This window comes from Podarcis filfolensis (genome assembly GCF_964270895.1).
Source record: "Podarcis filfolensis genome assembly, chromosome: 14".
NCBI lineage: Eukaryota > Metazoa > Chordata > Lepidosauria > Squamata > Lacertidae > Podarcis > Podarcis filfolensis.
The window spans coordinates 32,368,131-32,382,366 of NC_139616.1; the positions used below are offsets into that span (position 1 = coordinate 32,368,131).

At 42.7% G+C, this 14,236-nt stretch overlaps 1 protein-coding gene across 32 annotated transcripts in view; it reads right to left on the minus strand.

Annotated features, from left to right (window-relative positions):
• The window catches only part of RBFOX1 (RNA binding fox-1 homolog 1), a 1,446,067-nt gene that overhangs the window by 478,881 nt on the left and 952,950 nt on the right, over positions 1-14,236 (minus strand). For 28 of the 32 annotated variants that reach the window (XM_083585208.1, XM_083585181.1, XM_083585184.1 and 25 more), the window contains one exon: positions 2,371-2,412. The exons of the other annotated variants lie outside the window; for them this stretch is intronic. In XM_083585208.1, coding sequence (XP_083441334.1) covers positions 2,371-2,412 — 42 coding nt within the window. The remainder of the gene's footprint in view (positions 1-2,370; positions 2,413-14,236) is intronic. 32 annotated transcript variants of the gene reach the window in all.

Sequence of the window (14,236 nt, forward strand, 5' to 3'; positions counted from 1 at the left end):
AAGGTTGCCCAAAAGGAAATGGTGCCCTCAGGCTGAATTCACTTCCCCTCCATATCATAGTTACAGGATCTCATGAGTACTTGGGCTGAGGCCATACCTCAGCCTGAAATCTTGGGAGCTGGTGCAAGTTGAGGCAGATGGAACTTGTCTAGATAGACCAACAATCCAAATCCATAGACCCAAGCGAAGTTTTTTCATCATTTTAAACAAGAACATTACAGCTGTGACAAAGCCAAGGCTTTTGGTTAAAAAGTCTCAGCCTTTCAGGGAGTCGAAACACAAGCTGAAGACAGGCTTCTGGGGCTGTCATTGTGCTTTTTATAGCTTTATGAATTACAGCTTATTTCTACCTAAGGCTGTGATCCTAAGCTGCTTCACAGCCTTAAATAAGCGGGTATGATTCATGTTTCAAAGTCTGGGCTCCCCCCCCCCGCCATCCTCAGCCACAATGTGAAATGAAATAGGAAGAACACACAACAACAACCACTGCCGCCACACACACACACACACACACACACAGAGAGAGAGAGAGAGAGAGAGAGAGAGAGAGAGAGAGAGAGAGAAAGAGAAATTGTGTGTTTCCTCCAGCATTTTCTAGGTGCTGCAGCATAGGGCATTGAATTCAGTGCCACAAGACCCCTCCATAAAACAAGGAAACAAGATGAGATTCAGAGGATGGGGGGAAATAAAACATGCCAGCGAGAAATGTTTTTTTAAAGCACATCTTGGGACTAGATGCAGAAGATATAAAATGGAAGTGGGGAGAGGGTGATTTGGAATAACATCACTTGCAGTCGGGGTGAGTATAATAGGAAGAAGGGAGCTCAGGGTATAGATGAAAGGGAAGGGCTTATTCAAAGGAGGAATCTCAACAAGGCTCTTTTTTAGCTGGTCTTCATCTGAAAATCTTTGCCTTTTATTACCTGACTCTCGGTCCAGCCTGGCAGAGCACAATACAGGTGGAATTACATTTGCGAAAGGAAGCCTTCACCAAGAATTGTTGCTAGCAAACATGAGTGAAATAGCAAGTGGGGGAGATTGCCTGCCTCCCTGTTCAAAGCATGGGGATGTATACAACCAAATTATACTCAGAATAGACCTCTGGAATTTATGAACCCATGTTAGGCATATCTAGTAATTTTCATGGGTCTGAGTACAGCTAGCATTGGATACAGCCATTGCATTTATATGCCTTGCTCTTGGAATGGGAGAATGATGCTGACCAAGGAGGTAGAGTCAATGGTAAGATGACCCCAACAACACACACACACACACAGACACACATATACACACAGTACAGCCAGTGGCAACACCAGAAAAACATGGGGGGCAAAGAAGAAGCAAAATATATTTCTAAGAGAGCAAGTAAGAAAAATAACAGCATACATTAAGAGAAGTTCAGAAATGGGAGGGGAGTTGGGGGAAACAGCTTCTGGTTCAGGAGGGCTCTTCCTTCCCCATGAGAGCAGTCCGCATTATTATATTGTTATCTTATTAGTCACTTTTTATTATTATTACAAAATAACTCAAAGTGATTTATAACAATAAACAAACAACACATGCATTTAAACCAGCATAGAACAAATCAGGGGGAAAAAATCTAAAATTCTCATGTTTAAAAGGTAGGAATAAATGATTCCAAACGCAGAAGAAGGCCACAGATAATTAAAAGTTAAAAGCCTGGTGGTAAATGTGTGTGATAAGTAAATAATAGAGTGAATGAATGGATAAATAAATAAATATTTTCTTGTCTCCTGTCTCCCCACGTAAAGGCTGGAAGTCACATTAACCAAATTCCGGATATTCACTGCGGCATGTATAAATAATAAATGGATATCAACAAGACCTCCCTCAGCAGAGATGATGAGAAACTATAATTTAGTGGTAGAGTGGATACTCAGTGGGTTCCTTTGCAAAAAAATAATAAAAAATGGGAAGAGTTTATGTTTGCTTTAGCAGATGATAAAATAAGACTTTTGTGACCCTGCTGTCATCCAAACAGAAGTACAACCTGACTCTCACTAGAAGATTTTAAATTCTGTACAAAGTTCACCCTTCTCACAACATGAGAAATCAGTTCTTGTTCTCCTTTGTAAGGTTGCATTACATAATCTGCCTATCACAATACGCACCCTCGAAATAATATACTCCCTCTTAATCAAACTGAAAACAAAGTCTATGCTTTATAATACCGTACTTGATTACCTCTGACCAGTGCCAAGCATGGGACCTTACATGTATTAAATACACCCTTGAGTTAAAAACACATACACACACAATACAGAACCATTTCTTCAACAGAGGTCCTTTCCAGTAACAAGGAACAATTCACCAATTGCCCAAAAGGATTTTGCATATTGTTACACTTACCCTTAGTTGACCTCTTTCACAACTCATCTGCTGTCTTGAAAGCTACAAGGAATTAAGAGTAGGGGGAAAACAGTTAAAATGGTAGGTCTTCAAAGACTGAAATTTGCAAGGATTATTGACATGTTGCCTGTAAACAATATGAGAAAGATGAGCAGACAGGCCAAAAGAAAGCCATGGTGGCAGAATGAAATTTAGGAGAGAAATCTGGGTCCTGATCAATCCAGAATGGGAGCTCATGAAGCTGAAAAGTGAAAGGGGAGACGAAAAGGTTAGAGGCAGTAGATCTAACATGCCTACTGATATCATAACCACCAAGATCCAGACTTCAGAACTCCAGTCCCAGCCGCTGTAAAATCTATTCTGGAACAACAAATCAAAGATATTGATTGCCAATATTTTATATCCAATGCCCACAGAACATGCTTGCAAACATATACCGGCTTAATTTTAAAATTTATTGGATATGCTACATATCTGTATAATTTTACTATCCTCAAAAATCACCATGCATTTTCTAGGGCCAGATTTAACTCTACCTTTCACAAGGGGGTTATCAAAGTATCCCATATGATGATTGTTTTATGTCCCCGTGGGAGAAGAAGCAGCCAAAAGTTTGAGTCGTGTCTTATTTCTAAGTAATATTCCTGCAGAGGAACCTAATAGACTACTTTGCTTCTCGCCCCACATCCCTTATGAAGAAAGACCCTACTAGGACAGTGGAATGGCACCTGGAATATTTATTGGCTGACAAAAAAACAAAGTAACAACAGAGTTAGTGGCCAAGTTTATCTTCTTTGCTCAAAGGTCTCATGATTCAAATTGCAATGAGAATGTATTTAGCAACCTGTATTTCATGTTTCATCTTTTGTATTGTGAATTTGTGAGTGCTTTATCCTTAGTATTGCATTGTATTTTAAAGAAGTGTATGTTTCAATGCTTATGTTTTTATTATCTGTGTATGCTCTGTTTTAATGAGTCTGTGACTGTACAATAAATGATTGATTCCCAGTCACCACATTTCTGATAGCTATGTTATCAAAGTCACTTAAAGTCGGGCAGCGACCATTTTGCGCATCTTCAATTGGTGTGTGACAATTAATGCATGGGTAGTTTGGACCCGGAAGAGGGAAGAATGGGGGCGGGGGCAGAACAGGGCGGGGCGGGCTTATGTACGCTCTGTCAATGCATGTGGGGGCTAGGAAAGCAACCCCCGCACAAATTGGAGGTTGCCTGTAATACAAACAAAGTCCAGAGGAAAAAAGAAAATCTGGTGTCACTTTACTGAGGAAACTGAACAAAGACAGTGTATAATTCATCCCCACCCTGAGGCTCCTCACCCTCAATTTAATAGCTTGCTTTCGCATTTGCATAGTTGGGATTTGAAAGGCATCTTGCTCCAAGTATATAAAGATTCAACTAAGCACTGACCTTTCTCAGATCAACTTCCTGCTGTTCTGGAGAACTCACTGTTCTCTGCTTTCAGTTGACTTCTACTATAGGCTGGTTTCACAAAGTTTTAGTCAAAACCGTTTGGGCTCCCAGACCAATTGAATTTTATTAAATGTTGCTTCATAGAACCTTTGGAATAGTATTTCCTTGTTGTTCATCACTCTCCTCCTCTCCTTAGCTAGCTAGCTAGCCAGCCAGCCAGTTTGCAGCGCAGAACGTCTTCCTTGACATTTTATAAAGATTAGCACTGAACACACAAAACTATTGCAATTACCTACCTTGCTGATCATCATTAGATTTAGAAGTGTAATCAATATGGTACCTTTTCCCATGATGATCACATGGCAAATGTAATTCAGAGACAAAAACAGATTCTGGTGTATCCAGTGATAAGAACTATTTTTTAAAATAATAATTTCTATTAAGTTTTCAATTTTATATTTCAAAATAAACATTTTACAAACTTTGAGATATACAGTGACTTCCCTTCTCCTTCCATGGTTTATTTTACATATCATACATTCCTGCATATTTTACTATAACTATTCAAATCATTTTCCCACTTTTCCACCCGTCAAAAATTATTTACCCTGTTGAATTTATCTTAGTGCTGCCAGCATTTTCAGCTGCATACAGTTATTTTCAATATATTCAATAAATGTTTTCCAATCTTCTTTAAACATATGTTCTTTTTGCTCTCTTATTTTATGTGTTAAATCTGCAAGTTCTGCATATTCTGTCAAATTAAGTTGCCAATCCTTTTTAGTTTGGACCTTGTTCACTTTCCATTTTGGGGCTAACAAAACACGGGCTGCAGTTGTTGCATACATAACCTTTTTCTGACACCTAGGAATTTCTGTCTAACAAAAAGAACTCTGTTTTTTGGGGGGGAAAGTAGTTTTAAACTTTTTTTCTCCCAATTCATTATATATCATTTCCCAATATACAGTGGTACCTCGGGTTACATATGCTTCAGGTTACATACGCTTCAGGTTCCATACGCTTCAGGTTACAGACTCCTCTAACCCAGAAATAGTGCTTCAGGTTAAGAACTTTGCTTCAGGATAAGAACAGAAATCGGGCTCCGGCGGCGCGGCAGAAGCGGGAGGCCCCATTAGCTAAAGTGGTGCTTCGGGTTATGAATAGTTTCAGGTTAAGTACGGACTTCCGGAACGAATTAAGTACTTAACCTGAGGTACCACTGTACTTTTGTCTTTTTACATGTCCACCCACATGTGAAAAAAGGTTCCCTCTGCTTCTTTACACTTCCAACACATATCTTATTCTGTTTAGCCAACCTACTTGGAGTTAGGTACCATCTTTTCAAATAATTTTCTTTCACTGAATAACATGCAGTGGATTTCAGGTCACTTTCCCAAAGTTTCTCCCAGAGGTTAAGATCTATATTGTGTCCTATATGTTGGGTCTTCCATCATGGAGGGCACGTGTTGCGGTGGAATCACCAGAAACTGCCTCCCTGTTGTAGGGTGGGACCGTTTGGATGGCTGCAACACCCCATTGGTTGTCCCTCTGTTGCTGGGGCAGAAATTTGGTCAGTTGGGTTGGCTATTAGCTCCTGAGGGGCTACTTAAGCTGCTGCACGTTGTTGGAGAGTTTCACTTTCTTGTGACGTGCAGCGGATCACCCACCCTCCTCTCCCTATATTTAGGGTTGTTCTTATGCCTGTCTGGGGGTTGTCTGTTTTGGAGCAGGGGCCCGGTAGAAATTTTGCCATTTGGCTGATTGGCTGGTGCCACTTGGTTTTTGCCTACCATGTAGCAAATCATCACAACTTTGTAAGGTTGGCAGTTAGGCATTTGGTTCAATGTTTTGGGGAGGGGACGTGGTTGGCTGTGCCTGCCCCTCCATTGCTGCTGCTAGGGAATTCTGTTAAAGGAATCCAGGGGCTCGCCTTGCTTTTGTCCGAACCCTGTTAAGGGGCTAGAGCCATGCCAGAGCCCCTAGGAGCATCTGGGGTGAGCTGTGAGATCGAAGGAGTTCTTGCTCCCCCAAGATGCTTTCCCTTACTGACATATGGTGGTGCCCAGTGTCAGTCCTGTTCTTGCCACCGTGCAGGTTCAGGTAGTCTGGAACCCATGCCTAAGCAACCACTCACATGCTGTAATCAATAAAGTTGTGGCCAAAATTTAATGCCAAAAACCTTAAACTAAAATCTGTGTCTATTGTGTCTTCATTTGGGGGTGGTTTTGGGGGGTCTTCACACACAACTATAGCCCAATGTGTCACTGAAACTTTAACTAGCTCGTCTTTTGTTTCCCATTCTAATAAAAATTTATACATTTTAGACAAAAGTTTATCTTTATTTTGTAAGAGCTCTTTTTCAAATTGTGAACTTTGGTCCAGAAATCCATTTTTTCTATCTAATGTAAACATATCATATAACTGATAATATTGCAACCAAACTGTAACTTGGTTCCCTATGTTCTTAACCTGAAACTGTTCTTAACCTGAGGTACCACTTTAACTAATGGGGCCTTCCGCTGCCGCCGCGCCACCACCGTGCAATTTCTTGTCCGCATACAGCTTCCGGGTCATGTGGCCAGCATGACTAAGCCCGCAGGAGCAGGAACCAAGCAACAGGAGCTCATGCTGTTGTGGGGATTTGCACCGCTGACCTTCTGATCAGCAAGCCCTAGGCTCTGTGGTTTAGACCACAGCGCCACCTGCGTCCCTGGGAGTAAATCCCATTGTCATGAATTTAATTTTCTTCTGAGTAGCAGTGGAAGCTGGTCCATAAGGGCAAAAGGGGTGCTGCCCCACCTACGTCAGTCTGCCTTCAACCAGCCCCCGCCTGTACCTGCCTGCCTGGCTTCTTACTTTCCCCCAGTTCAGGGGGGGGGGGGTGGCACAGCATGACAGCTTCCTCCTCTTCAATCTCAGTGTACCTCCTTGTAGAACCCAGCAGCAACAACCCTTTTAAGTTGAAATCTTTTCTCAGTCTGCATCTGCATTTAAATTGTTTATTATTATTATTATTATTATTATTATTATTATTATTATTATTATTTGCTTTATTGTTTTATCACTTGCTGTTTACTACCCTGGGCTCCTTTGAGAGGAAGAGCAGGATAAGAAAGGGGGGGAAGAAGCCCAACAGTGGGGAGGCTTAGGACTAGCCTAGAATGAATTGGCTCTACCTGTCACGGGCTTTGTCTCCACCTACTGGTTGGTCTCCCCACCAGCCCCAAATGGGCTCCAACGACCGCTGCTGAGTAGATATGCATAGACTTGCATAAGACAAACTTCTAACCTGATCCTTTTAGACTGAGGAGCTGTGACTGGATCTGAAATCTTTGGCTCATGTCTTCTACAAAGCTATAGTTGCTTTAGGTTCCATTCGTAAGCTACCTTGGATGTTTTAAATATTGTAAGGCACAGTAGAAATGTTTCAAGCAGAACAAAACAATCACCGTATTTTTCGCTCTATAAGACACACCAGACCACAAGACGCACCTAGTTTTTGGAGGAGGAAAACAAGAAAAAAAAATATTCTGAATCTCAGAAGCCAGAACAGCAAGAGGGATCGCTGCGCAGCGAAAGCTGCAATCCCTCTTGCTGTTCTGGCTTCTGGGATAGCTGCGCAGCCTGCATTCGCTCCATAAGACACACACACATTCCCCCTTACTTTTTAGGAGGGGAAAAATGAGTCTTATAGAGCAAAAAATACGGTATTTTAAGCCCTTCAAACTCACTTTGGACATGGACCCCTGTAAACGCATCTGTACTATCAATTATATAACTATTAGTATTTATCATATTTATAAGTTGCTTTCCTCATAAAAGTGACCCAGTGTAACTTCCGAAAAATATACTATACTGATGTTAGTGTTAGTGATGCTAATATTAGTGTCACATCAGTGATACAAACAAAACCAATAAATATCTAAGAAGCACATCCAGACACATAAAATACGGGTATTAAAAATCCCACCCCGTTAAAAGAGACCACAAATTTTTGAAACCCTTCAATGTAAGAGCCACAAGCTAAGGTAACAAGGAAAGCTTTTGCCTGGTGCCTAAATGTAGATAAAGATGGTACCAGGGAAATCTTCCTAGGGAGAATATTCCAGAAGCAGGGAGCCACCACTGAAAAGACCCATTATTGTGTCTCTCCATGGAGAGAGAAGGGCCTCAAATGACAATCAGGGGGCCCATGTCAGTTCATGTGATATGATGTCCTGAGCTGTACAAGTCTTCATGGGTCAAAATCGGCACTTGGAATTGAGCCCAGAAACATTGGTAGCCAGAGCAATACTGTCAGAACTGATGCTATATGGTCAGACTATTCTGCCCAGTGAACAATCTGGCCACTAAATCCAGCAGGAGCTGCAATTTCCAAATCATCTTCAAAGGCAGCCCCATGTAGGTCACCTGAGTGTAGACAACAGAAGTTAGGCTATCCCTGTCCAGATGGTGCACCAGCTGTAGCTGATAGACGAAACTATGCCACCAAGACTGGTTGGGCCTCAAACAGCAACAAAGGGTCATTCTAGAAGTGCACCCAAGCTGCTCTATCAGAGGGAATCTAACCCAATTCAGAAGAGGTCACATTCCATTCATCTGGTCTAGGGAACCACCCAATATCAGTGACTCAATCTTGTCTGACTAAGCTTTCATTTATTGGCTCACATCAAGTCTATTACAGCAGAGGCACATCCACTGCCACATCTATCAAAGGGCCTTGTAACCATTTTTTCAGCCCCACCACCACATTGCCTCATTGGCAACCTTCCACAGACCTGCATATCATTGCTGAGTAGAGTCAAAGGCAACAGTGGGTACTGAAGCACAGATGACTCTTACCTCTCTACAGGAAGCTACCTTAAAAAAAGGTAAAGGACCCCTGACAGTTAAGTCCAGTCACAAACGACTCTGGGGTTGCCGTGCTCATCTCACTTTACAGCTGAGGGAGCCAGCATTTGTCTTCAGACAGTTTTTCTGGGTCATGTGGCCAGAACGACTAAGCTGCTTCTGGTGAAACCAGTGCAGCGTACGGAAATGTGGTTTACCTTCCCACTGGAGCGGTACCTATTTGCCTACTTGCACTTTGACGTGCTTTTGAACTGCTAGCCTAGCAACAGGGGCAGGCTTTGGTCTTTCAAATTTCAGCAATACCCTGTGTGTCAGGGAACTGCCATCGGAGCTAGAGGCGGAGGGAAGGCTCCAGAGGAATGCCGGAGAGGGTCCCAGTAGGGAGAGAGGCAGCCCATCTGCTGGGGAAGGAAATCAGCGTAACACCAGTGGAGAAGGGGGGCAGATGGGGGAATCGGAGAGGAGGCTACAAGACTCCTCGCCGGAGACCAGCGGAGAGAGTACGGGTACTCCGCTGCCCACACCCTCCCTGCGCAGAAGACTTCCGCGCAGGGAGAGTAGGAGGAGACTTGGCGTCAAAGAACTTCTTTGCTGGAAGAAGTTCAAGAAACGCCCACTGACGGATTCTGCCAGTGACTGAGACAGCCACGAAGCTAGAGGCTGTCCAGACAGAAAGGGTTCAACCAGGTAACCTAGCCAGGAGTGGCGGCAACTTACGCACGAGCAACCCCTAGAACCATTACACTGTGCAAGGCCAAAATTTGGTGCCTGCTACCTCTCACCTTCCATTTTGCTCTATCACTATGTCATAGTTGTGATGCCCTACAGCGCCCCCTAGGCTCGGCGCCCAGTGTGGCAGAACTAGTCACACTGCCCTAAATCTGTCTCTGCTAGCAAAGGGCAGTAACACAGCTCAAGGACACATTTCAGCTAGGCAAAATTACCTGGAGAAGGTGCAAGTAGGGCCTGGTGAAGATTGTGGCCTGGGGTAAGTCCCCTGAGCCAACTGAGAATCCCAAAGGGATGTGTTTGGGCCCCGGGCTTGAGGTTCCCCAACCCTACTGTACATATATATCTCATTGATTTGATTTGATTTTTTAATTTAAAAACAAACCTGAATTGCAACTATGCTTTAATAGTATCAAATAAAATCATTAACAAGGGCAATGACTAGCAACTCTTTTTTTTAAAGTCAGGGTATTTAAAACACCATCTCCAAGAGGAAAGTCAACCTTCAAACTTTCTAAACGTCCAGAGCTGTAGGTGTAGATCTGAAGCATTTACAAAGAGGCAACAGAGGAATGAGACATGCATTCCAAGGGAGATGGTAGGATATCAAAAATGCCCCAGTTCAAATGAAGGGTGTGTGAGGTGATGGAGAGAAGGGAAATTTATGGATTATCTGTCATCCCTTGCAGCTCCCACAGACCATCTCTCTACACAATAAACAAAAATATCTTACTTTAAAAACAGCAACAAAAAGATGATCTGGGCCCCAGAAATGTGTGTTTGTGTTTATTAAAAAAATACCTACTGAAGCTCACTAGGAAACAAATGCTCAAGGTTCTTGACAACAAATTTTACCCACTGATTTTGATTCTGAGGGTTTGTTTATGGCTAGTGGTTTTGAAAAGTGTTCTGGGGACCATTCAGAGTTCCTCAAAGCTCTCTGATGGGAAGGTCAGTCACAGCAAACAATTTTTTTCCTGAAGGTCAACTTACACCCCACAAAATGCCCTGCAATGGGTAGCCATAGAGGGAAGTGCTGGGTGTGATTTAGGGCGCAGCATTTTTTTCATGGTATGGTGAAGACTTCACGTGAGCTGAATGCACAGCCTTGGCACATACTACAGATCAGTCCACAGCAGACATAGGTTAAATAAAAAATATGTACAAGAATTCTATCACACATCCAATCCAAATTAGTCGATTTCTGATTTCAACTTTCCTATCAACTAACTATTACGGTGCTGGAGGAGACTCTTGAGAGTCACATGGACTGCAAGACGATCAAACCTATCCATTCTTAAGGAAATCAGCCCTGAGTGCTCACTGGAAGGACAGATCCTGAAGCTGAGGCTCCAATACTTTGGCCACCTCATGAGAAGAGAAGACTCCCTGGAAAAGACCCTGATGTTGGGAAAGATGGAGGGCACAAGAAGAAGGGGATGACAGAGGACGAGATGGTTGGATAGTGTTCTCAAAGTTATGAACATGAGTTTGACCAAGCTGTGGGAGGCAGTGGAAGACAGGAGTGCCTGGCGTGCTCTGGTCATGGGGTAACGAAGAGTCGGATACGACTAAATGACTTAACAAAAACAGCAACATTATGGAGAATTATATTCTTAATTGCTTGCATAAGCTTGACAGAATAGAAAAGTTTTCAGTATATGTTTAAAAGTCAAAACAGAAAGTGTCTGCTGAATCTGTATTAGCAAGAGTACTCAACAGGACAGAACTGATGATACTGAAAGCTCAGTTTCTTCTTCTTGCCAAATGAGCCTTGCCAACCCAAGGAAGGGCCTATGATGCTCCTGCAGACTGAGCAGACAGTCTCTTAGTTTGACCTAAGAACTTTGAAAATTAATTCAAGGACCTTGAACCCGGCTTGGTAGCAGATGAGCAATCAGTGCAAATGTTTTAACAGTGGCGCCACAGTGGCCAGGTGCCCCCGTTTCTCTAGCCGCCACATTCTGCACCAGCTGGAGTTTCTGAACCAGGCCCAAGGGCTTTCAAAGTTTAAGGTTATTGATTGTGCATTAGCAGCCACATCTGTACCTGCCACATGCCAGATACCACACATGATTTCAGGTATGGAGCAGGTAGGCATGATTTGGGGAAAATGGCTGGAGGTGACTCACCCCTGACTTGTGTGGGGAAAACATCAGAAAGTGTCTTTCCCACACAGGAACTTGCTACATGAGGGGAGTGATAACACTCAAAATGTGATACAGCTCCCTCCTATTGAAATTCTATGGCCCAGAATTCCACCACTTCAGCAAAATTCCATACATTGATATTTCATCCAAGGCAGCATATTTGTGGGTCCCTGTATGGTCTCCCAGTTGTAAACCTGCTTAGCTTCAGCAAGGTGGTGGCCTCATGTGCCTTCAGACCACCTGCTGTGAAGTAAGGAGGTCCCACGTGGGTATGAAAAGTCCATTTCCTCATGGGCTGTTTTCATCTCTTATTCTACAGGCAGTAAAGCAAACCCTGAATAGTGGTTGGCATGTGTATTTCATATCAGGGACTTTAGTGAGTGTCATGGGTCTAGTAAACATTTCCCTGGCACACTTTCCCATTACCAACTCCTGAGAAGTAATGGGCAAATCTGTTAATTTAGATTTATTTCGGTTCTAAACATTTTCACGTCAGTTTGCAATTTTATCTATCTAAAAAGTCCTTATGGAAACTCATTTTGGGATGAATTTATCTTAAACTGTATATTTTGACTAAGGCACACATTTTTCCCAATGCTGTTTTGCCTAACATTTATTTTTTTTCAAATAAATTCCCCTTAATGCATTTTTGTGTTTTTTTGTGGGGGGTTTTGTTGTTGTTGCAAAAATACACCTTTTTTATGACACTAAACTTGAATACAAGCATTTTATACCCATATGTGGCTAGACAAATACATTACAAAATTCAGAGGAATATATCTTTTTTTTAAGGCTGGCTGTGTTTTGGTTCACATATTGTTTTGGAAAGTGTACTGGTTCTACCTTAAATGTGAACTGAATTAAATTCCTGTCCCACTGCTCCATCCCCACTCTATGTCAGGGACTGGAATGGAGAGGCAGAGGAATGGTGGGGGTGCCCCACCCCTTCTCCTGTAGCTGACAGGGAGCAGAGAGACATTACTGAATTACAGCCAAGCTATGAGGGAGACAGGTGAGCAGCCAAGCTATGCAGAGATAGGAGAAGTAAGGGAGGGGTTAGAGCAGCCAGCAAACACTTCAACAAGACAGCATAGAGGGTCCTCCGTCCCCTAGGACGTGACGGTCGTTGAGGGTACAAGAACAGTGTAAACAGAGACATTTGTCAATGGGAGGCTTCCGTAGTGGCTTGTGCTGTTGGGGAAGGTGGAAGAAGGAGGAGTCAGAGTAAGTAACTCCATCATGGAGGAAAGACTGAAGTTCTTTGTCTGTTACCACATTGACTGAATAAATCATAAGTAAAAGCTTTGTTGTTTCCTCCCGACTCCTTGAAACCATCGGAAGGGGAGGGAGAGAATTCCTCAGGCCTGACACTCTAGGCTGCTAGGACCAGGGCTTTTTCCCCCAAGCCAGAACTCAGTTCTAGCACCTTTCAGGTGGGCACCATTGCCATTATAAGAGAATGAGGGAGGCGTTCATGGTGGCTTCTGGTACCTCTTTTTCTGGGGGAAAATACCACTGGCTAGGACAATGTTTAGATGCCCCAACCATGTGAGCAGAGCCCGAGCAAAACAAAACAAAAACCACCATTTAGATGGGAGAGCCAACATGGTTGGATCATTAAAACACTGCAAGGGCAGTTACCAGTAGTGACATCTGCTTGGGTGAGTCAGGGGAACCAGGGCACTGCATCCTGCTCTGCCCCACAGATTGCTACTGCTAAGAATCATTGATTAATTTTATCTCTGTGGATTCGAATGCGATCTGACCTGATCTACAACTCCAAAAAGTAATGTGCTGATGAAACACAGTTCTCCTCCTCCTTCACTACACCAAATTTTACAATGTGGGTTAAAAAAAGAAAGACATATAAAAATGTGTATGTCATGATAAATTACTTTTAGAGCTTGAGAGACAATACATTTAGAAATTGGTATTAGAAAGTATGTTTAGAAAATTTGCCTACGAATACATATTCAGATACGTATGGCAAGAATTTGCAGCACATGGCACCAATAGCTGTGCTGCCTGTGTAACAGCCCTCATAATTAAGGAGCTGGGTAGAACAGAAAGAGAAGAGAAGTGTGACACTGGAAAAGGAGTGGGGAGGACCCAAGGCAAGAGGGTCATCAGCAGAAGTTGGCACAGCTGAAGCAGGTCCTGGGCAAAGTGAATGGGAGCTTTGAGCTGCAAAGGGCAAAAGGCAGAAAGGGAGAGTGAGAAGGATAAGAGATAAGAAGAGTGCTTTATCTTTTATTTTTTGTAATTTTTAAAATTGTTGTATTAAATTATTTCAGACATCTATGATTCCAGGATATATGATGTGTTCTTTTAACACAAAGGAGTTGGTTTGAAACAAAGGCGAAGAACAGAATCTTTGGCTTGTGGCCCTAGTGGAAAGCAAGAGAAGGTTTCTTGATGGCTCAGTTGACATCTTGGTTTGTAATCTGGATAACAATAAAAGCTAAGCATTAGGAGATGTGTTTAGCGTCTTATTTAGGGTAAATAAAATATGGTACCAAAAATGAACAAAAACTTTCAGCCGTTTCACAAAATGCTTGGTTGGTGTAAAAATCAAGAAGTAATTTCAAAGCACTCAACCAGCACCAAACCTGCTCCCTCTCTCTCACTTTTTTTGTTGTTTCATTTGCTAAATGTGCAACTTAAAAGAAACCTTGGCAACCCCTGAGCACTTAGTGGAAAATATA